Here is a 26161-nt window from a genome sequence, read left to right as displayed (position 1 = left end):
ATTCAGCTCCTGTCCTGTTACCTTCTCTAATACATTGTAGCAAGCTGAAAATCTGAAGTCCACAGGGGATACAACTGTAACAAACCATCAGCTCTGGCGCGTCTCAACACAAGAAAATATTCTCATTCACTGACAGCAAACAGGGATTTTCAAAATGGTGATGAACCGAGGCAAGGTTTTAGGCGAAGGTCACATGAGCATATATTCTCTGCGAAAGAATCAGGTCAATTATGTGAGTGACACTCAGATCTCAAACTCTGATCAGGGTCAGCTTCGTATGATCTGATTCTCTCGGATGAGAAAATTGTAGCACAGGTGCGGAGAAGACTGAGAACTTAAAGGGGTATTCCCATCTCCAAGATCCTATCCCAATATGTAGTAGGTGTAATAATATTAGCAAATACCTCCGATTAGAAATGTAGTATAGTTCTTCTAATTCGCTATGTCGCTTATCTCATGTGCAGGCATTGCAGTAACTTAGGTATCCATGGTTACAACCATATAGTGACAGTTAGTTGTTAGTATTTGTAACCATGGATACCTAAACTACTGCAAAGGCCTGCACATGGGGTAAGAGACATGGCGAATCCGAAGAACTATACTATATTTCTAATTGGAGGTATTTGCTAATATTATTACACCTACTACATATTGGAATAGGATCTTGGAGATGGGAATACTCCTTTTAAAGGGAATCTGTCACCCCCTGGGACCTATCAGACCTCTACTATGGGCATACAGGTGATAGAAATGTGAATCTATACTTACCTGTATGGCCCATATTAGAGGTCTACTTGCTTTGTAATAGCTTTTTATTAAATTCGTTTTGACAAGCTTAGTGTCCGGGGCACGCGAAGAAATCCCCGCCTATTAGCTTCATTTCCAAACCCCCCGTCCACGTCACAGGGCCCTGGGACGTGCAGTTCCCGGCCGGATCCCGCGCCTGCGCTGTTTCCCCTGTATGGACGGTGCTCTTCTGCATGCAGTCTATGTATCCTTGTGGAGCAGAAAACTTGTGCGCAGGCGCCAGTGAGTCACTCTGCCTTCCCAGCGCCTGCGCACAAGTTTCCTGCTCCACAAGGCTACCCAGACAGCAGGAAGAAGAGCGCCGTCCATACAGGGTCAATTGTGCAGACGCGGGATCCGGCCGGGAACTGCACGTTACAAGGTCCAGTGACGTGGATAGGGGGGGGGGTGTTTGGAAATGAAGCTGACGGGGGGATTTCTTCGCGTGCCCCGGACACTAAGCTTGTCAAAACAAATTTAATAAAATATTATTACAAAGCAAGTAGACCTCTAATATGGGCCTTACTGGTAAGTGTAGATTCACATTTCTATCACCTGTATGCCCATAGTAGAGGTCTGATAGCTCCAAAGTGGTGACAGATTCCCTTTAATTTCTCCATCATCTGTACCCGCGGGTGTCGGACTGCACTTTGATGACATCTGAATGCAGTCCGATGTTTTACATGAAGCCATAGACTGATTATCAGATGCACTTGCAGCATGCTGTGATTGTTCTCCTATGCCAATTCAGTATGAAATCTGAGCTGCCTCGTAGTATAACACTGGGCCGAGTGCTGGCCGATAAAACATCAGAGCACACTCAGCCGATGTATACTGTGGTGTGAGCGAGCCCTTATAGTGAGAAGTGCTGTAACTTTTTAATAGGAGATTCCTCCCTGCATGGCCCGATGTTGGCGCATACCCCCTCAGCGAGGACGACCTGGAGGATCTGGGCAATGGGCACCTAAGGTTAAGGGTACGAGAACCTGCCACGTGGCCTTCACATTTTTGGCACAATCTGGATCAAAACTGCACCCAGACTTTGATCCTATTCTCTGGGCTCAGTGGATTTCTATAGGTCATGATACAGCAGAGTTGAGCGGGCAGTTGGCACTGCTGTATCAAGGTTCATGCCCGAGTCACCCACAACCCCGCCAGGTAAGTGGCATCTCCGCTCCTCACAGCTTGTATCCTGGTTAGCGATTAATCTGACCCTCACAAACATGGGGCAATGGTGACAACCCCGTACCACGCAGCTATCCCTTTGCACCATCATGGCATTGAGTAAGATGGTACTGCCAGCCTTCCTGTGAAATCAGCACCAGGAGCTGAGCTATTTGCACAGCCTTCCGCAAACAGATTTGTCAATTATTAATAAGGAGGCGAGAGCAGGAAACTGAGACCTGAGGGAGAGCAAGAGAGAGAAGGAGGGTAAGGAGCAGACAGGACGGATACTGCAAGGTGCGAGGGCAGAGCGCGGGGCAGCAGGGTGGGCACAAGTCACGATGAGCCGGGATGGTGACCAAGAGGATTAATGACAAGAGGAGGAGAACCCTCAGCAGAAGTCGCTCCAAGTCCTGGTCAAAGTGAGCAGAGACGCTGGGACCATGGCTACTACAGGTACAGCATGGGGCGCATCAGCTGTGCGGGGAGAGTGCAAGCTCTTAGGCCAAAACTGACCAGTGCTATCACCAGCTAAGATCAGCTACTTATATTGTATATCTGACAACCCTGGAGTTGTCAGCTAGGAAATAGATGTAATGGAGCAGCATGACACAATGTCATCACTGGAAGAAGCGTTCTGATCCCAGCTCCGCAGCCATGCTGAACTACAGCTCCCAGCATTCCCAGATCAAATGTGCAATAGCTTCTGATGCTGCCCTCTAACATACAGGAAAGTTCACCCTAAAAACTGCAGCTATGGGCGGTGAATGGGCTCGGTGATTACAGATCTTACCGACAACTAGAGGTTTTCTGATGTCTGACAATTATAAGCTCAGAAGTGACATCACTGGACATAAGTGACACACAGTAGTTGTCATGGGGGCAGGGAGTGTTCAACAACTCCTTTTCTTAGTCCCATTAAAAGCACTACAGTCACCTCTCCCCAGTAATGGCTGATAACAGGGAGTAATAGATTGTACTCACCTGTCCTACAGTCACCTCTCCCCAGTAATGGCTGATAACAGGGAGTAATAGATTGTACTCACCTGTCCTACAGTCACCTCTCCCCAGTAATGGCTGATAACAGAGAGTAATAGATTGTACTCACCTGTCCTACAGTCATTGCTACAGAACTGCATTTCATTGGTGTTATAAAATCATGATTTCACATGTCGTCCCTTGTTTCCATCTTCCAGTATGAGCCTATAAAATAGAATTCTCCTTCACCTATGTGGCCGCTATACAAGGTGAAAGGTTTACACTTCTCAGTACCTGCAGAAATCTCTCCTCCATGTTTTATCACTTCTCCCGTCAAACACAAGGCAGACAATCACTTCATATTATCTACTGGGAATCAGAGATAATAACTATAATAATCACTGATAGCAAGTGAGGAGGAAAGTAATGTGTACATAGAGGGCAGTATTATAGTAGTTATATTCTTGTACATAGGAGCAGTATTATAGTAGTTATATTCTTGTATATAGGGGTAGTATTATAGTAGTTATATTCTTGTACATAGGGGGCAGTATTATAGTAGTTATATTCTTGTACATAGGGGATAGTATTATAGTAGTTATATTCTTGTATATAGGAGCAGTATTATAGTAGTTATATTCTTGTATATAGGGGTAGTATTATAGTAGTTATATTCTTGTACATAGGGGGCAGTATTATAGTAGTTATATTCTTGTACATAGGGGCAGTATTATAGTAGTTATATTCTTGTACATAGGGGGCAGTATTATAGTAGTTATATTCTTGTACATAGGGGCAGTATTATAGTAGTTATATTCTTGTACATAGGGGGCAGCATTATAGTAGTTATATTCTTGTACATAGGGGGCAGCATTATAGTAGTTATATTCTTGTACATAGGGGGCAGTATTATAGTAGTTATATTCTTGTACATAGAGGGCAGCATTATAGTAGTTATATTCTTGTACATAGAGGCAGTATTATAGTAGTTATATTCTTGTACATAGGGGCAGTATTATAGTAGTTATATTCTTGTATATAGGGAGCAGTATTATAGTAGTTATATTCTTGTACATAGGGGGCAGTATTATAGTAGTTATATTCTTGTACATCAGGGGCAGTATTATAGTAGTTATATTCTTGTACATAGAGGGCAGCATTATAGTAGTTATATTCTTGTACATAGAGGCAGTATTATAGTAGTTATATTCTTGTACATAGGGGCAGTATTATAGTAGTTATATTCTTGTATATAGGGAGCAGTATTATAGTAGTTATATTCTTGTACATAGGGGGCAGTATTATAGTAGTTATATTCTTGTACACAGGGGGCAGCATTATAGTAGTTATATTCTTGTATATAGGGAGCAGTATTATAGTAGTTATATTCTTGTACACAGGGAGCAGTATTATAGTAGTTATATTCTTGTACATAGGGGGCAGTATTATAGTAGTTATATTCTTGTACATAGTGGGCAGTATTATAGTAGTTATATTCTTGTACATAGGAGGCAGTATTATAGTAGTTATATTCTTGTACATAGGGGGCAGTATTATAGTAGTTATATTCTTGTACATAGAGGGCAGTATTATAGTAGTTATATTCTTGTACATAGAGGGCAGTATTATAGTAGTTATATTCTTGTATATAGGGAGCAGTATTATAGTAGTTATATTCTTGTACATAGGGGGCAGTATTATAGTAGTTATATTCTTGTACATAGGGGGCAGTATTATAGTAGTTATATTCTTGTACATAGGGGGCAGTATTATAGTAGTTATATTCTTGTACATAGGGGGCAGTATTATAGTAGTTATATTCTTGTACATAGGGGCAGTATTATAGTAGTTATATTCTTGTACATAGGGAGCAGTATTATAGTATATTCTTGTACACAGGGGCAGTATTATAGTAGTTATATTCTTGTACATAGGGACAGTATTATAGTAGTTATATTCTTGTACACAGAGGGCAGTATTATAGTAGTTATATTCTTGTACACAGGGGGCAGTATTATAGTAGTTATATTCTTGTATATAGGGAGCAGTATTATAGTAGTTATATTCTTGTACACAGGGAGCAGTATTATAGTAGTTATATTCTTGTACATAGAGGGCAGTATTATAGTAGTTATATTCTTGTACATAGGGGGCAGTATTATAGTAGTTACATTCTTGTACATAGGGGGCAGCATTATAGTAGTTATATTCTTGTACATAGGGGGCAGTATTATAGTAGTTATATTCTTGTACATAGGGAGCAGTATTATAGTAGTTATATTCTTGTACATAGGGGGCAGTATTATAGTAGTTATATTCTTGTACATAGGGGGCAGTATTATAGTAGTTATATTCTTGTACATAGGGGGCAGTATTATAGTAGTTATATTCTTGCACATAGGGGGCAGTATTATAGTAGTTATATTCTTGTACATAGGGGGCAGTATTATAGTAGTTATATTCTAGTGCATAGGAGCAGTATTATAGTAGTTATATTCTTGTACATAGGGAGCAGTATTATAGTAGTTATATTCTTGTACATATGAGCAGTATTATAGCAGTTATCTTCTTGTACATAGGGGCAGTATTATAGTAGTTATATTCTTGTACATAGGGGGCAGTATTATAGTAGTTATATTCTTGTACATAGGGGGCAGTATTATAGCAGTTATATTCTTGTACGTAGGGGCGGTGTTATATTCTTGTACATGGAAGCGGTATTATAGTAGTTATATTCTTGTACATAGGGAGCAGTATTATAGTAGTTATATTCTTGTACATAGGGGGCGGTATTATAGTAGTTATATTCTTGTACATAGGGGGCAGTATTATAGTAGTTATATTCTAGTGCATAGGAGCAGTATTATAGTAGTTATATTCTTGTACATAGGGAGCAGTATTATAGTAGTTATATTCTTGTACATAGGGGCAGTATTATAGTAGTTATATTCTTGTACATAGGGGGCAGTATTATAGTAGTTATATTCTTGTACATAGGGGCAGTATTATAGTAGTTATATTCTTGTACATAGGGGGCAGTATTATTGTAGTTATATTCTTGTATATAGGAGCAGTATTATAGTAGTTATATTCTTGTACATAGGGGCGGTATTATAGTAGTTATATTCTTGTACATAGGGGGCAGTATTATAGTAGTTATATTCTTGTACATAGGGGCAGTATTATAGTAGTTATATTCTTGTACATAGGGGCAGTATTATAGTAGTTATATTCTTGTACATAGGGGGCAGTATTATAGTAGTTATATTCTTGTACATAGGGGCAGTATTATAGTAGTTATATTCTTGTACATAGGGGGCAGTATTATTGTAGTTATATTCTTGTATATAGGGGGCAGTATTATAGTAGTTATATTCTTGTACATAGGGGGCAGTATTATAGTAGTTATATTCTTGTACATAGGAGGCAGTATTATAGTTGTTATATTCTTGTACATAGGAGCAGTATTATAGTAGTTATATTCTTGTACATAGGAGGCAGTATTATAGTAGTTATATTCTTGTACATAGGAGCAGTATTATAGTAGTTATATTCTTGTACATAGGAGGCAGTATTATAGTAGTTATATTCTTGTACATAGGGGGCGGTATTATATTAGTTATATTCTTGTACATAGGAGCGGTATTATAGTAGTTATATTCTTATACATAGGGGGCAGTATTATAGTAGATATATTCTTGTACATAGGAGCAGTATTATAGTACTTATATTCTTGTACATAGGGGCAGTATTATAGCAGTTATATTCTTGTACATAGGGGCAGTATTATAGCAGTTATATTCTTGTACATAGTAGCAGTGTTATAGCAGTTACATTCTTGTACAGAAGGGGCAGTATTATTGTATTGTTGTAGTTATTGTTGTAGTTATTTAACTCGTAATTGTCTAGCACTGTGCTGTATGATGCGGACCCAGAACAGGATATGTAAATGGGTAAATGACCAGAATAAATTGATGATTTTTTGCTTCTGTGAAGAAACAAGTTCTCTTCCTCTGGTGACTCATGAGACACTTTATACCCGAGGAAAACTAAACATAAGGCGAGGTGCAGAGATTATACTGGATTATGTAACTCTCCACTGATCCTGTATCTCTACTAACAATGATAATCCCAGCAAATATTAGGCTGGAATCGTTCTGCAGGCTGTCGGGCATGCTGGGAATTGTAGTTTCACAGCAGCTGGAGTGTTTCGGGTTGCTGACCCCTGCTCTAATGCAAGTCACTGCAATCTGGTGGCAGTAAATGATGGAATTGCAGCGATGCGATTTCCTGGCAGAGAAGTAATTGCGGTTCATGCAGTTCGCCCTTTGGCGCACACCCGGAGTCTTTACTGTAAACATGAATCACATCTCGTGGAAAGCAGTCACTCGTGTTTATACAACGCAAACAGCAGGAGAACAAACAGCAAAAATATCAGCAGAGCAGCGAAAATAACCCGTCCTGAGAGCAAAGGTAGCGGCCATAGAAAGTTACTACCACTGTCAGAGCTGCACGCCACAGGGAAGCGACAAAGAACAAAGCGAAAAAGTCACAACCTCAAGATGGAAACGGCATGAAGAGTAAGTTCTGACACTTTCAAAAATTCTGCTTGCTGACACCGAATGAAGACATTGCTATTAATATCAGAGGGCTGACAATATTTCCTATTGCTTCTCATAGATGAGGGTTTGTATCTGGTCTGTAGCTAAACAAATTGCAACTCCAGACTGATGCACTGTAACAAACCATCAGAGCAGGGGAGAGACTGATGTGTTCAGAGGATTGCCCAGTCCGAGTGGTAGAAATAGAAATACTAAAAATACAGTGGCATGTAAAAGTTTGGGCACCACTGGTCACAATTACTGGTATTACGAATAGTTAATCAAGTTGAAGATGAAATCATCTCTAAAAGGGCTCAAGTTAAAGATGACACATTCCCCTTGTATTTTAGGCAAAGAAATTATAATTTTATATATATATATATATATATATATATATATATATATATATATATACACACATACATACATACATACACATACACGCGCACACACACATATATAAAATGTATTTATTTTTCCTTCATCTTTTACATTTTAAAAAGGAAAATGGGCTGATGCAAACATTTTGGGCACCCTGCATGGTCAGTACCTAGTAGCGCCCCCTTTTGAAAGTATCACAGCCTGTAAACACTTTTTGTAGGTAGCCAAGAGTCTTTCATCCATTCTTCCTTGGAAAATTCTTCCAGTTCTGTGAGATTTCTGGGTCGTCTTGCATGCACTGCTATTTTGGGGTCTACCCACAGATTTTCAATGATGTTCAGATCAGTGGACTGTGAGGGTATTTGTAAAACCTTCAGCTTGCGCCTTTTGAGGTCGTGTTTAGGGTCATTATCCATTTGTAGAAGCCATCCTCTTTTCAACTTCAGCTTTTTTACAGATGGTGTTATGTTTGCATCAAGAAATTGTTGAAATTTCATTGAATCCATTCTTCCCTCTACCCGTGAAAAGTTCCCCGTGCCATTGGCTGCAACACAACCCCAAAGCATGATTGATCTACCCCCATGCTTAATGGTTGGTGAGATGTTCTTTTCCTAAAATTATGTGCCCTTTTTTCTCCACACATATCTTTGATCATTGTGGCCAGAGTTCTATTTTAGCCCCATCGGTCCACAGGACTTGTTTCCAAAATGCATCAGCCTTGTTTAGATGTTGTTTTGCATACATCCTGAATTTTATTGTGAGGACGCAGGACAGGTTTTCTTCTGATGACTCTTCCATGAAGGCCATATTTGTGCAGGTGTCTCTGAACAGTAGAACAATGTACCACAACTCCAGAGTCTGCTAAATCTTTCTAAACGTCTTTCGCAGTCAAGCGGGTTTTCTGATTTGCCTCTCTAGCAATCCTATGAGCAGCTCTCACTGAAATGTTGCTTGGTCTTCCAGACCTTATTTTGACCTCCATTGTTCCTGCTAACTACCATGTCTTAATTACATTTCAAACTGAGGAAAGAGCAACTTGAAAACGCTTTGCTTCCACCATTTTCAGTGCTAGGCAGCGGCTTAGAAGACTCCATGGCTGCTGTTTTTTGGCACAAGGTTAGAGGAGGCTGGGTTTTTATAAAGCTGGGAAATTTGCATCACCTGGCTTTTCTTAACGAAGATAGAGAACAAATCATAACCCTAACAGGCTAATTAAGGTCTAAAACATTGGTAAAAGTTATCTGAGCACACAAATCTCCAAGGGTGCCCCGAACTATTGCATCAGCCCATTTTTTTTTTTTTTATAAATACATGACAGACTATTTTTTTTTTGCCTAATACACTAAGGAAATGTGTCATCTTTAACTTTAGGCCTTTTACAGATCATTTAATCTTCAACTTGCTTAAAGAGGTATTCCCATCTCCAAGATCCCATCCCAATATGTAGTAGGTTTAATAATAATAATAATAATAATAATAATAATAATATTAGCAAATATCTCCAATTAAAAATGTACTATAGTTTTTCTGATTTGCTATGTCTCTTTCCTCATGTGCAGGCATTGCAGGACCTTAGGTATCCATGGTTACGACCACTGATATAGTGACAGCTAGTTGCTAGTGGTCATAACTATGGATACCTAAGGTCTTGCACATGAGGAAAGAGATAGCGAATCAAAAAAAACTATACTACATTTCTAATTGGAGGTATTTGCTAATATTATTATTACACCTACTACATATTGGGATAGGATCTTGGAGATGGGAATACTCCTTTAACGGTTCATAATAAACAGTAATTTTGACCTGGGTGCTCAAACTTTTACATGCTACTGTACATTCAGCTGTCACGCTCTAGTCAGGAGAGCCGCCGGCCAGTCCGAGCGCTGCACTGCGATCATGGTCAGTGTTATACAGCTGTCTGACTGCGCCCTAATTGTAGCAACGCTCTGCAGAGAGAAGTATTAGATCTGCATGATGGAAAGTAATGATATTTCTATTCACTGACAGGAAGCAGATCTTAAAAACAGTGAGAGATGGAAAACTTTCAGACATTTTGTGCATTCAGTTCCAGTGCGATACATCTCATTGCTGTCAGTCAATGGCACATTTCTGTGTAGATTCAAATACTAGAATGAGACTGATACAATGTAGCAAACCATCAGGACAGCAGAGACTATAAACTCTGAGGATTGCCTGACACTGTTCTCATGGTTGTGATACTAATGACTGTGCCCTTGATTTTTTTAGGATCTGCAGAAATGGAGGTAGCCATCCAAGAGGAAGTGGAGGGCAGCGGCGCTGCGGCAGAAATGAGCCAAAGAGCTAACACTCCGGGAAGCATCCCGACATTGGTGCAGCCCAAGGAGTCGTCAGAGGAGCCTAAAGGAATAGAGAACAGCGGATTTGTCGGAGACCCCCCACCTTATTCCCCCCCTGACCCAAAGATCGCCCATCTCCTGTATCCAAGTTATCAAGCAAACTTCTCAGGGAACATGCCCGTCTACTACCAATCTGGGCCCACCCTGTCCAATGTGTACACTCAGCAGAACCTGCCGCCTGGATCGTACCCCTATATCATGGTAAGAGTGCAGAGGAACCGCCCTTACATCTGTGCCTGCTGTAGCCGCATGACCACCAACACACAGTGGATATAAAAAGTCAAAACACACCTCAGTTAAATACCAGGGTTTTGACATGTAAAAAATCCTACCAAGAAGAAAAATTTCTCTTTTTTTACCTTCTTTAAGATCACCCATGATCTGTAATAATCCACTGAGAAAGAAATTGAAATTTTTTTGGGTGGAAAAAGAAAAATAAAGAAGTAAAATAATATGGTTCCATAAATCTGCACACCCTTAAACTATACTTTGTTGCAGTCCCTTGGCAATTTCTGGCAACAATCAGTCTTTTTGGGTCACAGTCTATCAGCACAGCACATCTAGAATGGGAGAGCTTTGCCCACTCCTTCTTGTAGTAACTCCAAATCTGTCAGATTGCGGGGGCATCTCCAGTGTACAGCACCCTCTTCAGGTCACCACAGATTGTCACTTGGGTTCAGGCCTGAGGCTCGGCAATTCCAGAACTTCCATCCTCTTCTGGTGAAGCCATTTTTGGGTGATTTGGAGGTCGGTTAGGGCCGTCATGCTGCAAGGTGAAATTCCTCTTCATTTCTTTAGCACAGGCTAAAAAGGTTTTGTTGTAAAATAGTCTGATATTTGGACTGTTCATCATTCCCTCCACCTTGACCAAAGCCCCAGTTCCATCTGCTGAAAAACAGCCCCAAAGCACAATCCTGCCTCCACCATGCCTCACTGCGGGGATGGTGATTTTCTGGTGATGCGCAGTGTTGGCTTTACACTATTAAGGATTATAGCCAAAAAGTTTTCTTTCTGTCCCATCAGACATAACACGTTTCCTGCTTTTGGACAATTTAATGTCAGTTCCTGCAACACATAGCCAGCATGGATATTCTTCTTTGTATGAAAAAGCTTCTGTCTTGCCCCCCAAGCCCACAGGCCAGACATATGATGAATTTGGGAGATTTTCACTTACAGAACACAATCAGTACTTGCCAGAAATTCCTGCAGCTCCTTTAATGTTGCTCTCAGCCTGTTTGCAGTCTCCTGGACCACTTTTCATAATTTCACTAAACTTTCTCTGGGGTTTATCAGAATCCCTGTAAATGACGACGACCATGCACAGACTACTATGTAACATGAGGGTAAATTGTGATCGGCTTATTCTAAACACAACTACATCCCCAATTATAGGAGGGTGCTCACACTTACGCAACCGCATTATTTTAGTTTTATTTCAGTTTGTTTCTCAATGGATTTGTAAAGAATATAGACGACAAACGTTCTGAAATTATTCTTCGTGACAAAATTATTCTTACATGACAAAAACCTGGGATTTTATCAGGTGTGTGTAGACTTTATATTTGCTGTACGTGCCCGAACTAATGGTTTAAATCTGGATCCAACATGGCAGCCATGATCGTTCAATGCTGGATGTCATTCATCAATGTAATTTCCCCGGATGCAGGATCCATTATGGCCGCCCCCCATTGGCATTCATTTATAAAAGTTACATCATCAGATTTGTTTGCACCTCAGGTACATGAAGGGTTAATCACGCATCTTCCTTAAGACGTATGGAGTAATAGGATCTCGGCGCCAGCTTCGCTTCAGCTCCTTGTCCTCAAAGAGCGTGAATTATTAATGCCGAAAAAGGATCCTGTGCCCCCTCCATCCCATTAACCTATGCAAAGCCCCCCTATTGTCCATATTATTCCATGCCCCAATAAATAGAAAAATGTTGCGCCATTTTTTATGTTGACGAGCGATACTTTTCCACATTTATGGGGTTTTGCTGATGCCGCCATTGCTTCTCTGCAGAGCGACAGCTCGCTGGGGATGCCGCCTCCGCAGCCGGAAGCGAGGACTAAGGACTACATGGTGGAGTCGGTGCTAGTCACGTTTTTCTGCTGCTTCCTGACGGGAATCATCGCTGTGGTCTATTCTCATGAGGTAAGATACAGGCGTGTGCCGGACCCATACCCATTTTGAGTCGCCTTAAAGAGGACCCTCATTTTGACACTGAGCTCGCCATGGTGAAGCCGCCCCCACAAGAAGCAAAGTACTGCGATCAGAGTCAATAAAGGAGAAACCTTTTGAATCCCGGTCCAGAGATATTTGCTGACTGCTCCGCCAAATGCAGCACCAAGCAAATCACAGACCAGACGTTAATTATTCAGCACGGAAAGAGCAGACGCAGAGGAATAATGTACTACATGTAATATTAATGGCAGAAATGGGATATGGGCCGACCCACTGGAGGCATTAACCCCATAATGACTCGTTATCATGGGTCTTAAAGGGACTGTTCAGTTTGACAACCCCAGCCCCTTATCAGGTTCCCCTAGTGGTAGAAGAATCTGGCAGCTAGGGCGAATTAAGGAATACAGAGCACCCACTAAATATAATGGTTGATCCCCATAATATATAGATGTGCCCGGTCCTGACAAGCCGCACCTTTTATTACATGCCCTCTGGTCATTATGATGCCCCCAAATAACTCAGAATGCCCAGACTTTGATTATTACCTATCATGTGGATTCTGCATTTTACCTGGAAGCAGTCAGCAAGCTGCTGTTGATAGATCTGCTCAATACTAGATGCCTCGTGGCGTCCTGCTGTGGGGCAAATTGGTTTAGCTTACACATTATGACATATACATATATAGCAGACTATGACCCTTCACTCGTAACACCCAGAGTGCACTGCTTCAAGTGGAAACCATCATCAATTTTCTTACATTATTTATTTATTATGCATTGCTTATATAGCACTATCATGTTCCACAGCGCTTTACAGACATCATCGCTGTCCCCAATGGGGCTCACAAATTCCCTATCAGTATGTCTAAGGAAAAGGGAGAACAGGGAAGAAAAGCACACACGGGGAGAACATACTAACTCCGTGCAGATGTGGTCCTTGGTGGGATTTGACACCACTGTTATATATAGTCATGTAGCAGAGCACTGTGAACAGCCCAGTATCACCCACTTGTGTCTTTCTCCTCCAGACCCGCTCAGCGCTAAGCAGAGGCGACATCCTGCAGGCTCAGGAGTCCTCCCGCCGGGCTCGCTCCCTCGTCCTCTTCAGTCTGCTCTTTGGGGTCTTTATCTCAGTCAGCTGGATCATATACGTGGTGGTGACCATCTTCTTATGATGAGAACTGTAATAAGAACCTTCCACAGAGACTATCCGCCTTCGCCCTGCTGACCCAGGATGATCCGTCATACCGCTATGTGTATATGTACAAAACTAAATACAACACAGCTTTTTTTTTTTTTTTTTACATCTTTCTCCATTTTATTTTTACTTGGAATTATAGACTAAACTAAAGATCTCGGCTTGCCGTTAGTGAATGTTCTCGATGCTGCTTAAAAGGCTGGAAGCATCATAACAAATTAATTAGCTGCAAGAACGATTAGGTGCAATCCGATGGCAGGTTTCCATTCACCGACACCAAGCTAAGTACTTGGAAAAAAAAGAGTTGGAGAATTTCAAACCTTTCTACATTTATGTAATAACTAATGAGGGCGAGTGTAAAATAAGAGCAATCAGAGAGCGACACCTACTGGAATAGATATGAACTTCGACAACAGGGTGGTGGAAATAAACTTAGGGGAGACTTATGAAACGAATATCAACGTTTTAGATGTGACCCAGGCAGATACATTGGCAAATATACTGCACTAGGATTGTACACTGGAGCACCACAGAGCGGCAAGTCAAGGCTTAACACCTAATTCCCATTGCATTTAAGCTCAGGGGATGGGGTAGATCTGCTCAGACAAGGGAGGGATGATGCTTAAGGGGGCGAAGCAGCAACAAGAGAGTTCTGTTGCTGCAAGAAGTTGCTTTACAGCCAGACACGGGAGCTTGTTAGGTTTACAGTTTCTTTTCCACAGTTAACATACCCCACACTATTCAAATTTTAGAAAAAGCTTGTGGACCCATAGACTTCAATGGAACTATTGGCACATCCATTAGTCTAGTTTCCGATCACATCCTATTCTGACCAGTTTTGGCAGCTCAGTCGGCCATCCAATATATCAGGCTCTGGTAAAACACAAGACACAGGGAAAACTTTTGATTTAAATTAATCAGGTTTCTTTCCCCTTTGAAAAAAATAGCCATGGCCATCAGTGTGCTCAGGGCTCATTCACACCAGTGTATCATAGATCCATATTAATTTTTTTATTAAAAATGCCGCCAATACATAAAAGATTTATTCAAGTTTCCATTTCTCTATTTTTTTTTTAAATATGAACGTGCAGCTTGTCCCAACTGATCTTTACACCGTAGAAGTCCATGTGCTTTACTTGAAAGTGCAGGTTCCGTGTTTGTGGGGTCCCAGGTGTGCATAGGGTCTTTTTTTTATTATTTGTATTGCTGCATCAGAGCAAAAAAAAAAAAAAGTTATGAATATGGGTAAAAATTTGAAAAAAAGAAAAGAAAAAAAAAAAAAAAGGTGAAAAATAGAGCATCAGAATTTGATCTATTTTTTTTTCATCCCGCAGTGTGAATAAGCCCCTACCTCCAGCAGTCTAATAGCCCAGAGGTACTTGCCTGTTACGCCACGGCCACCGTGTAACCTTCCTATAAGCCTACCGTGGGATTGGCTTCCTCTTTGAACTGGAATAGTGAAACACAGACTGGGATGTGATTATTTAGGGTGGCCATAGATAGAAGAGGCGCCTACAGCAACGCCAAGCCATTCAATGTTCCTACCTCCTGATGTAATACTTATCTCCCTCCATGAGGTGGCACCAGTGAGACAGCCAGGAGGAGAGCTCATTTACATATATTTTCCAGACAGCATTGCTCAGCTTGCATGTCTCCCTAAGTCTGCTGGGGATCTCAACAAGGAGAAACTGTATCCCCCTCCCTACCTCCAGGCATGAAGCACGGATTCTCTTCTTTTTAGCCAATACTCATGAAAGCCCCAAATTTGGTGAAGACTTAGAAAAAAAAGTGAATTCCTTTTTATTTAATTTAAGTATTTTGACATTTGGGGGCAATGATCACGAGGGGAGGACAACAGGTGGTGAGAAACCAAGCAGCGAAGAACTAGAGCCGTTTTTGACATTTATTTGACCTCTATTGACAGACCCCCACGGCCCCTGGATACTTTCCTGGTGCACTTATTGTTGGTCCATCAAGGTTCCTTTATGTACATTACACGCTCAGTCTGTATACTTGTCATGCAAAAGCATAAAAAAAAAATATAATAATAATTATAATCATACATGTCACATTGCGCCGAATCCCCCCTGAAAACAGAACGCTGCTATTTACAAGAGCTGCAGCACCCTCTGCTGGGGGCGAGGGGGAAAACGTCCAAAATAAAACTAAAAGAAAAGTAATGAGTAGAACTTTGGGCTCCAAGTTCGGTCAGCCATGTTTTTTTCTCTGGGGAGATCCGCGCAAGTCACCGCACAAAATCCAATATGTCTACCCGTCCATGGCTGTGTAAACGGATGGCACAGAGCGTTGTGATTGGCGAGGACAGAAGACAGCAGCAGGCAGGGCTAGCTGCATCCCTGGAAACCATAATAAATGACCCCCGTGTCCCTTACCAAACTCTTATCTTCCCCTTCAGTTGGAGATCCCCTATATTCAGTGTCCGTCGGGCAGCATAGCCCGCTTATCCTTACTTTAGGTTTTCTCGTCTCGCTCTGTCTTTCGCCTCGTGACGTTGCGAGGTTTGATTTTCAGCGACAGCTCCCATAAAGCTTCCTCGGCCAGGTGGTCGCTGAAGTCATTGAAGAAAGAGATGATGTCATCATTCCGCCGGATCTCATAATGACTGGAGAGAGAAAGTCGTCATAAATGCATCAGACGCGATGACCACAGTGCCACAAATGGGCGCAACGCATTCCTTACAACAATTTCTGAAACTTTGTGCTGCCTTTTTTGGGGGCATTCTCAAGATCTCTGCTTGCAGTTTGGTGTATGAAAACATCACTGTACAAACCTAATACTTCTCACAGCTGAGGGTTTGCAGTCTGGAAAAATTCTCTGAACTAAACCCATCAGCACAAATCTTTAATATCTTGATACCTTTGCTACAAGGTATCAGTGCAGAAAACAGAAAACCCCAATTAGAAAACTAGTGACGTGTCAGGTGTTTTAGTTGGTGGGCGTTACGTTTGTGAGACCCCCACTGATTGCACCACAGAAAGTTTGTGGCATATGTCTTCAATCTCAGAGAACAGTGATTGGCAGATCACTTGTGTTCCTTCACGAGGGTCTCAGGATTTGGACCCCATCTTACTTCTGCTCTTTCACGAGGGTCTTTGGATGCGGGAACCATGCCGCTCTTCTGCTCCCTCACGGGGCTCTCAGGATACGGCTCCACCCCCCCCACTTCTGTTCATTCATGATGGTCTCCAGATGCAGACCCTCACTACTACATGAGGGTCTCAGGATCCGGACCTCCACTCCTACTTTATGAGGGTCTTGGCGCCCAGACCCCAATGAGAAGTGTCTATGATGTGTGAAAAGTTTTCTAAAAGTGCAGTTGCATGTTAAGCCTGTGAATGTCATTAATGATCACATTCACTGACTGCAAACAGAGATCTTGACCACCACTGAATCACAATATTAAAAACGTGCTGAACTTTTCATTGCGTGTCATTTAAAACAGAAAACCCCTCTACCTGTTTATAGCGACCTAGGGAGGATTAATGTAACATCTGAAGCCAATAAGGATTTAGTTACATGTTGCGGTCCTTGCACTTTTTGCGACATTTTTTTGCAAAATTACTGCATTCTGAAAAAATGTCTGCTAAAGAAAAAAGCAACATGTGAGTAAATCCAGACAATGCAGAGATCACCTGTGCTTTAACCCTTAATCATACCGTGTCAGTACTATGGGGCTCTGGGGGTTGGGGTCGATCACTTACACCTGCTGGAATCGCCTCATGCTGTCCAGGATGTTGAACTGCTGCCATCTTTTGGAGAAGTTCACCTTCCCATCAATGTGGTCTGGATTGCCCAGGTGCACGAAGGTGAGATCCTGCAAGATCAAACCCCTGGGAACAAAGACCATGAAAAATGAGTTCAAGCACTTCCCAAAATGTGCAGGTAACGTCCACAGCGCCATCACCAGCGGGTGACGTCCCTCCTTACAGCTAGTGGAAGTTTGTAGAGAGCCTTTAAATCAGTCACTTACAAGTAGGGTATACACGGGGGCTCAACGTCCGAGAGCGCGGCCCGGTATGCCCGGAAGGAGGAGGAGCTGTCTATCAGGGTGCAGTACTCAGCAAGTCCCTGCGGAAAGGAACATGGGATTAAATGCAGAAAGGGGGCACACGTCACAGTCTTCGATGGTCCCCCGGAGCCTCACCTCAGATGTCTGCTTCTGCCACTCCAGCCGGCGGATGGGCGCAGAGTCCAGCGCGGACAGGATGGCGAGGTAAGAGTTGAAGTTGTTAAGCTTCCTCAGATGCTGGAGAGCAGAAAAATAAAGCCACGAAAATAAAGATCTGTCTATAACTAAAGTTTAACCTAAAAAGTTCTGAAACTTTCTAATGGACTTTGTATTTCAACTACTTGTCACGCTCAAGAGCACTGCTAACTGACGGTGAAGAGGAAGAGTCTTGCTATTATCCAGAGACTGAAAACCTATGCAGATGTAAAGTTTCTTAAAGCTGGGGGTTTGCTATAATTGTATCCAGTCTCGGCAATCCTGTGTATAGAGCACGGAGAAGGGTGGGTCATGGAGGTAACACAAGGAGAAGTAATACGCCGGGCCATTGATCACACCCAGCCTACCCATATAAATCAGCGGCCATGTCCCTGAGGTCATGGGATCACAAATGGTCTCTTACCTTCATAATTTTGATGAATTTTAGCAGTAGCCGCTCACGATCCTGTGCCTTCTCTTGCAGCATGATGATGGATCGCACCCTGGGAAGGAAGGTGTATGATGACCTGCACCCACATTACCTACATGCGCACAGCGCCCATCCTCCACATCACCACCCACAGCTCTCACCAGTAGGACATGTTGTTGAAATGCTCAGTGAACTGGGTCAGGTTTGGGCTCTTCTCCTCATTTTGTTCTTTTGCCCATAGTAGAACCTCCGGAATCTGAAGTGAAGGCGGACGGTTACACCCGGTGACAAGGGGTGACGCTGCAGACCCCCATTATCCCTGTTCCTTACCTCAATCTTGTAGAAGAGTTCTGCGTCCAGAAGTGTCAGCTGCTCAGCAATTTCATGACTGTGGAAGTCGTGCAATGTCCCGGGTCTGGAATAGGAAGCGAGAAATTACAAGACTGAAGCCCTGAGAAGATCCGTTTTAACCCCTTATATTTTTCTCTTTATTTTTAAAGGGGGCAGTGAATCAAACTTTTATATATTTTTGAAAACTTTTTCTTATCTTTATGTTTTAGTCCCCTTAGGGAACTTGAAAGTATGGGCGTTGGAGCCTTGTTTTATGAACTGCAATATGTAAGTCCTATATTATGTCCTATGTCAGGAAGTTGTTAAAGGGGTTGTCCAGCGTTGCTTCACTTCTTGCCCACAACTGCTGGGATATATCCCCAATAGGTTTGTGAAGAAGCATCATCATATACTCTGCTTACCTCCTGATGTAAAAGTGAGCGGTGCTGGAGCCTTTTAAGACAAGTTATATTAAAGAGTTAAAGACCCCTGGTGGTAAAGCCTGTGCAGCTCAATAGGAAACAAAATGAACTGCACTAAATCGACCTTCAAGGCAATGATCTCCCCCAGTCACTGAATAGATGCCAAGCTTGTGTTTGACAATCAGAACAAGCAAAGCTGCAGTGTAGAGCATGAGGAACAGCGGATATTGATTTCTATAAATCACTTATCACAGCTGTGACCTAATGGATCAAAGCTGGAGTGTACAACATGAGGGAAACAGTAATGCAAGAAGCATCTGTAAAGGGGCCAATACACAATTGAGAATAGCGCTTTGCCAAGTCCATATATATATAATAGACTGCGGCTTTTGGTTAGCAGACGATCGTACCTCGCAGCCACTCCCCGGGAAGCGAGCGGTCTCATGGCGGAGTTGCAATGGTGTTGCATTCTCTTGTTGTCCACTTTCTCTAGGATGTTCTTCCGCAGCACCCGGGCCAGGCTGAGCTCCCCCTTACACACCAGCCGAAACACCAGCTCCATCAGCAGCTTCAGGATGTCGTCTATGAGCTCCACTAAGCTGGAGGGAGAACAGAGGAGGAGGAAACTGCAGGGTCAATCCTTGTACATGAAGAGTTCAGCCACTTCCTAATATACTTCACATGGAGCAAAATTAGCAATAGAGGGGAGACGCTGGCTGCAGCCCCACACTCAGCGTGTCACTTACCACAGCTCGTCCACCACTCTCACCAGCACGAAGAAGGTGTTCTTGCTCACTCGCTGCTTGAACGTGTCCTGGAAGTGGCAGAATCTCTCATATGTTCACAGTGGTCAAAGAAAAAAAAAAGATCAAAAGTATCTGATCATGTATAAAAGGGACCCTGGTATGATGGGAGTAGTAGTCTCAGCTCATAATGGAGCCAAGATGTATCCCAAAGACTCATACCGAGGTCCGTCAGGTTTCCAATATGTGAAGAAAACCTGACTGTATACTGTGGTAAAGAAACTGGGAAGGATATCTATACTGGAGCTTCTGTATCAGCTCCTCGGGTGAGATGAACGTCCGGTAGGTGGTCAGGAAGGCCTCGCAGTACAGAACCAAATCTGTGGGGAGAGAGGGAAAGTCTCAACATAAGAAGTGACTATAGCAGAATAGTGAGCGCAGCTCTACAGTATATACAGGATGTAACTCAGGATAAGTAATGTAATGTATGTACACAGTGACTGCACCAGCAGAATAGTGAGTGCAGCTCTGGAGTATAATACAGGATGTAACTCAGGATTAGTACAGGATAAGTAATGTAATGTATGTACACAGTGACTGCACCAGCAGAATAGTGAGTGCAGCTCTGGAGTATAATACAGGATGTAACTCAGGATCAATACAGGATAAGTAACGTAATGTATGTACACAGTGACTGCACCAGCAGAATAGTGAGTGCAGCTCTGGAGTATAATACTGGATGTAACTCAGGATCAGTACAGGATAAGTAACGTAATGTATGTACACAGTGACTGCACCAGCAGAATAGTGAGTGCAGCTCTGGAGTATAATACAGGATGTAACTCAGGATCAATACAGGATAAGTAATGTAATGTATGTACACGGTGACTGCACCAGCAGAATAGTGAGTGCAGCTCTGGAGTATAATACAGGATGTAACTCAGGATCAATACAGGATAAGTAACGTAATGTATGTACACAGTGACTGCACCAGCAGAATAGCGAGTGCAGCTCTGGAGTATAATATTGGATGTAACTGCGGATATAAACCTGATGATCTTACACACAGCATTCTGCAGACATTGGTCATTTTAGTCATTTTTCTATGTGGACAGTGGAGATATCTGGAAACTTCTCACCTTTGCGATCTGTCTCTGTGGCATGGACAAGTAAGATGTCCCCAGAGCCGCCCCTCACATCTGGGCCATCGTCACCCTGCAGAAATAAGAAAAATAGTGTCGATGATCAAATCGATTTTCTGGATGGTATTCCTGCAAACCTCCTATCTGCAGCTAGTCTTTTTATTATTTGGCCTGGCACGATGTCATTGTGGTGGTGTGATACATGACATTGTGTCAGGCTTGATTTGTATATCTCTATATAACCTATTATACCGGCTCCTGCCTCACCACATTTACCTCCTGCTTCAGCGTGAGCCTGGCCATGATTTCACTGTGATCAACCAGCGACAATTCGTCTGCTTCCTCACTCTCTTCAGCCTCCTGCTCCTCCTCATTGAGTCCTTCGGTAGAATTTGATGGTCTAACGAAAACCAATGCACATTAATAAAACATAAATCTCAAATATTTTTCAAGAACTCTGCTTTTATTAATGAATGACATCCTGAGAGACCGCTTCTCACAACTGGATCCTGTCCAGACAATCCTCTGTGGACTGCAGACTGATACAATGTAACAAATTATCAGGATGGAGGCAGATCAGAGTCGCTGTGTGGTGTACGTCTCTTTAAGGTCTCCTTGGTTATATTCTTTGTACTTGTTAGCTTATATTTCGGGAGATGCTCACTGACTTTGCCCCCTTACTCCTCCCTGCATGCATCAGTGCAGACAATGGTGCAATGCGGAGGTGACAGGAGATACAGAGTACTATGTTCTAGATAACACGTTGTCTGCAGAGTCCGGGACGCTTGCATTCCTTTGATGTACATACAAAGGCTGCCTTGGTCACCACCTTCAAGTAGGGGCTTATTAAGGAGCTATAATTAGGATGTGCCGCTGCCTGGGAAATAACAGTAATTATATCTGACGCTCGGCGGTGATGAGAAGCCGGCGCTGTCATGGCAGCTTACAGAACGAGGGGCACGGTAAATTAAAGATCTGAATATCTTCTGGAAATCTGCGAATGTACTGTCCTCATTACTCTGCAAAAAACGCACATAAGGATCACTGAATACAAAAGGTAATATACAAGTTGGCCTTAAAGGGGTGTCAACAATTGAAAAAAACACAGCTGCCTTTATACAAAAAAAAAAAAAAAAACAGAAAAAAAAAAACCACCCTTTCCAAAAAATACTGCAGTTCTGCACCATTTACATCAATGAAACTGAGATGCAATACCCGGCATGACATGTAGACAGGGGAGGCGCTATGAAAAGTGGTCATAATTTTCAAATCTTTGAAAACCCTTTTAATAAAACTTTCCAAGTTTTTGTTAATGAGTAGTATTGAGCGAACATGCTCGACACTGCTCCGTACTCGCCCGAGCATCACGCTACTCGGAATGTTCGGCGAGCACCGATCATTTCCGGGTTACTTGGGCGGGAGCTCAGGTCTCCGCCCTGCATGTTTGGTGCTCTTTACAGAGCCAATGAACATGCAGGGATTGCCAGCCAGTCACTGTAATGCCGCAGCCATGTTGTTTGTGGGGATTACAGTGATTGGCTGGCCGCACAGCGTCACCTCCCAGACGATCAGCCCGTCATGATTGGGGTGCCTGCGCGAGTGTGCGCGGTGCCTGCGCGAGTGTGCGCGGTGCCTGCGAGTGCGCGCGCGGTGTCTGCGAGTGCGCGCGCGGTGTCTGCGAGTGCGCGCGCGGTGTCTGCGAGTGCGCGCGCGGTGTCTGCGAGTGCGCGCGCGGTGTCTGCGAGTGCGCGCGCAATGTGCGCGCGGTGTCTGCGAGTGTGCGCGCGGTGTCTGCGAGTGCGCGCGCGGTGTCTGCGAGTGCGCGCGCGGTGTCTGCGAGTGCGCGCGCGGTGTCTGCGAGTGCGCGCGCGGTGTCTGCGAGTGCGCGCGCGGTGTCTGCGAGTGCGCGCGCGGTGTCTGCGAGTGCGCGCGCGGTGTCTGCGAGTATGTGCGGTGTGTGTGCGCGGTGTCTGCGAGTATGTGCGGTGTGTGCGCGGTGTCTGCAAGTGTGCGCGGTGTGTGCGCGGTGTCTGCGAGTGCGCGCGCGGTGTCTGCGAGTGCGCGCGCGGTGTCTGCGAGTGCGCGCGCGGTGTCTGCGAGTGCGCGCGCGGTGTCTGCGAGTGCGCGCGCGGTGTCTGCGAGTGCGCGCGCGGTGTCTGCGAGTGCGCGCGCGGTGTCTGCGAGTGCGCGCGCGGTGTCTGCGAGTATGTGCGGTGTGTGTGCGCGGTGTCTGCGAGTGTGTGCGGTGTGTGTGCGCGGTGTCTGCAAGTGTGCGCGGTGTCTGCGCGGTGGGTGTGTGCGCGGTGGGTGTGTGCGCGGTGGGTGTGTGCGCGGTGGGTGTGTGCGCGGTGGGTGTGTGCGCGGTGTCTGCGAGTGTGCGCGGTGTCTGCGAGTGTGCGCGGTGCGCGCGCGGTGTCTGCGAGTGCGCGCGCGGTGTCTGCGAGTGCGCGCGCGGTGTCTGCGAGTGCGCGCGCGGTGTCTGCGAGTGCGCGCGCGGTGTCTGCGAGTGCGCGCGCGGTGTCTGCGAGTGCGCGCGGTGTCTGCGAGTGCGCGCGCGGTGTCTGCGAGTGCGCGCGGTGTCTGCGAGTGCGCGCGCGGTGTCTGCGCGGTGTCTGCGAGTGCGCGCGGTGTCTGCGAGTGCGCGCGGTGTCTGCGCGGTGTCTGCGAGTGCGCGCGGTGTCTGCGAGTGCGCGCGGTGTCTGCGCGGTGTCTGCGAGTGCGCGCGGTGTCTGCGAGTGCGCGCGCGGTGTCTGCGAGTGCGCGCGCGGTGTCTGCGAGTGCGCGCGCGGTGTCTGCGAGTGCGCGCGCGGTGTCTGCGAGTGCGCGCGCGGTGTCTGCGAGTGCGCGCGCGGTGTCTGCGCGGTGTCTGCGAGTGCGCGCGGTGTCTGCGCGTGCCCGCGGTGTCTGCGAGGTGTCTGCGCGGTGTCTGCGAGTGCCCGCGGTGTCTGCGAGTGCGCGCGGTGTGTGTGCGCGGTGTGTGCGAGTGTGCGCGGTGTGTGCGAGTGTGCGCGGTGTCTGCGCGATGTCTGCGAGTGTGCGCGGTGTCTGCGCGATGTCTGCGAGTGTGCGCGGTGTCTGCGAGTGTGCGCGGTGTCTGCGCGGTGTCTGCGAGTGTGCGCGGTGTCTGCGAGTGTGCGCGGTGTCTGCGAGTGTGCGCGGTGTCTGCGAGTGTGCGCGGTGTCTGCGAGTGTGCGCGGTGTCTGCGAGTGTGCGCGGTGTCTGCGAGTGTGCGCGGTGTCTGCGAGTGTGCGCGGTGTCTGCGAGTGTGCGCGGTGTCTGTGCGATGTCTGCGAGTGTGCGCGGTGTCTGCGAGTGTGTGCGGTGTCTGTGCGATGTCTGCGAGTGTGTGCGGTGTCTGTGCGATGTCTGCGAGTGTGTGCGGTGTCTGTGCGATGTCTGCGAGTGTGTGCGGTGTCTGTGCGATGTCTGCGAGTGTGTGCGGTGTCTGTGCGATGTCTGCGAGTGTGTGCGGTGTCTGTGCGATGTCTGCGAGTGTGTGCGGTGTCTGTGCGATGTCTGCGAGTGTGTGCGGTGTCTGTGCGATGTCTGCGAGTGTGTGCGGTGTCTGTGCGATGTCTGCGAGTGTGTGCGGTGTCTGTGCGATGTCTGCGAGTGAGTGCGGTGTCTGTGCGATGTCTGCGAGTGTGTGCGGTGTCTGTGCGATGTCTGCGAGTGTGTGCGGTGTCTGTGCGATGTCTGCGAGTGTGTGCGGTGTCTGTGCGATGTCTGCGAGTGTGTGCGGTGTCTGTGCGATGTCTGCGAGTGTGTGCGGTGTCTGTGCGATGTCTGCGAGTGTGTGCGGTGTCTGTGCGATGTCTGCGAGTGTGTGCGGTGTCTGTGCGATGTCTGCGAGTGTGTGCGGTGTCTGTGCGATGTCTGCGAGTGTGTGCGGTGTCTGTGCGATGTCTGCGAGTGTGTGCGGTGTCTGTGCGATGTCTGCGAGTGTGTGCGGTGTCTGTGCGATGTCTGCGAGTGAGTGCGGTGTCTGTGCGATGTCTGCGAGTGAGTGCGGTGTCTGTGCGATGTCTGCGGGTGTGTGCGTGCAGGCAGACATAGGCCGATGTGACACTACTACTCCCATCGGCCTATGTCTGTCCCCCGTCCACTCGTGCCAGCAGGATCAGCTCGATGGGAGCAGTAGTTCCCATCAGCCTGATCCTGCTATTTAAATTGCCCTACTGTGTCCCCAATAAATGTTAAATACATGTCATTGGTGGCCAGTGGTTACCTACAATAAATTAGTTTATACAGTCATATGAAAAAGTTTGGGCACCCCTATTAATCTTAAGCTTAATGTTTTATAAAAATTGGTGTTTTTACAACAGCTATTTCAGTTTGATATATGTAATAACTGTTGGACACAGTAATGTTTCTGCCTTGAAATGAGGTTTATTGTACTAACAGAAAATGTGCAATCTGCATTCAAACAAAATTTGAAAGGTGCATAAGTATGGGCACCCTTATCATTTTCTTGTTTTAAATACTCCTACCTACTTTTTACTGACTTACTAAAGCACTTTTTTTGGTTTTGTAACCTCATGGAGCTTTGAACTTTATAGCCAGGTGTATGCAATCATGAGAAAAGCTACTTAAAGTGGCCACTTGCAAGTTGTTCTCCTGTTTGAATCTCCTCTGAAGAGTGGCATCATGTGCTCCTCAAAACAACTGTCAAATGATCTGAAAACAAAGATTATTCAACATAGTTGTTCAGGGGAAGGATACAAAAAGCTGTCTCAGAGATTTAACCTGTCAGTTTCCACTGTGAGGAACATAGTAAGGAAATGGAAGAACACAGGGACAGTTCTTGTTAAGGCCAGAAGTGGCAGGCCAAGAAAAACATCAGAAAGGCAGAGAAGAAGAATGGTGAGATCAGTCAAGGACAATCCTCAGACCACCTCCAGAGAGCTGCAGCATCAACTTGCTGCAGATGGTGTCACTGTGCATCGGTCAACTATACAAGGCACTTTGCACAAGGAGAAGCTGTATGGGAGAGTGATGCGAAAGAAGCCGTTTCTGCAAGCACGCCACAAACAGAGTTGGCTGAGGTATGCAAAAGCACATTTGGAGAAGCCAATTTCTTTTTGGAAGAAGGTCCTGTGGACTGATGAAATCAAGATTGAGTTATTTGGTCATACAAAAAGGCGTTATGCATGGCGGCAAAAAAACACAGCATTCCAAGAAAAACACTTGCTACCCACAG

The 26161-nt window shown here is 44.9% G+C and overlaps 2 protein-coding genes across 11 annotated transcripts in view; one reads left to right on the top strand and one right to left on the bottom strand.

The window, feature by feature from the left end:
* Window positions 1-1840: 1840 nt before the first annotated feature.
* Window positions 1841-14724, top strand: PRRT1B (proline rich transmembrane protein 1B). Of its 4 annotated transcripts, XM_073640685.1 has the most exons (5): window positions 2155-2406; window positions 7340-7508; window positions 10161-10492; window positions 12311-12442; window positions 13500-14724. In XM_073640685.1, exons 2-5 carry the CDS (start codon window positions 7502-7504, stop codon window positions 13644-13646), a joined length of 618 nt encoding a protein of 205 aa, XP_073496786.1. In that variant the 5' UTR covers window positions 2155-2406; window positions 7340-7501; the 3' UTR covers window positions 13647-14724. The 4 variants fall into 4 exon arrangements, with proteins under 4 accessions (XP_073496784.1, XP_073496787.1, XP_073496786.1 ...); XM_073640683.1 differs by lacking the exons at window positions 2155-2406; window positions 7340-7508 and adding an exon at window positions 1841-1944; XM_073640686.1 differs by lacking the exon at window positions 7340-7508 and having other exon boundaries at window positions 2080-2217.
* Window positions 14725-14911: 187 nt separating this feature from the next.
* The window catches only part of RAPGEF1 (Rap guanine nucleotide exchange factor 1), a 64460-nt gene continuing 53210 nt past the window's right edge, over window positions 14912-26161 (bottom strand). For all 7 annotated transcript variants that reach the window (XM_073640681.1, XM_073640675.1, XM_073640677.1 and 4 more), the window contains 12 exons: window positions 21238-21361; window positions 20959-21034; window positions 20115-20199; window positions 19823-19915; window positions 19487-19675; window positions 18655-18739; window positions 18486-18580; window positions 18319-18397; window positions 17835-17936; window positions 17661-17758; window positions 17392-17520; window positions 14912-16292 (listed from right to left, as the gene is read on the bottom strand). In XM_073640681.1, coding sequence (XP_073496782.1) covers window positions 16142-16292; window positions 17392-17520; window positions 17661-17758; window positions 17835-17936; window positions 18319-18397; window positions 18486-18580; window positions 18655-18739; window positions 19487-19675; window positions 19823-19915; window positions 20115-20199; window positions 20959-21034; window positions 21238-21361 — 1306 coding nt within the window. In that variant the 3' untranslated portion in view covers window positions 14912-16141. The remainder of the gene's footprint in view (window positions 16293-17391; window positions 17521-17660; window positions 17759-17834; window positions 17937-18318; window positions 18398-18485; window positions 18581-18654; window positions 18740-19486; window positions 19676-19822; window positions 19916-20114; window positions 20200-20958; window positions 21035-21237; window positions 21362-26161) is intronic.

Source organism: Phyllobates terribilis, unplaced genomic scaffold (assembly GCF_046119375.1).
Source record: "Phyllobates terribilis strain yellow unplaced genomic scaffold, ASM4611937v1 Scaffold_7__3_contigs__length_470593459, whole genome shotgun sequence".
In the NCBI taxonomy this organism is placed as follows: domain Eukaryota; kingdom Metazoa; phylum Chordata; class Amphibia; order Anura; family Dendrobatidae; genus Phyllobates; species Phyllobates terribilis.
This window is presented reverse-complemented; position numbering and strand designations above follow the sequence as displayed.

Coding starts and splice junctions, on each gene's coding strand:
- PRRT1B (XM_073640683.1), top strand. CDS start 1,917: ATGCCCGAGTCACCCACAACCCCGCCAG. Junction 1,945..10,160: donor GTCACCCACAACCCCGCCAG/GTAAGTGGCATC, acceptor TGATTTTTTTAG/GATCTGCAGAAATGGAGGTA. Junction 12,443..13,499: donor CTGTGGTCTATTCTCATGAG/GTAAGATACAGG, acceptor TTTCTCCTCCAG/ACCCGCTCAGCGCTAAGCAG.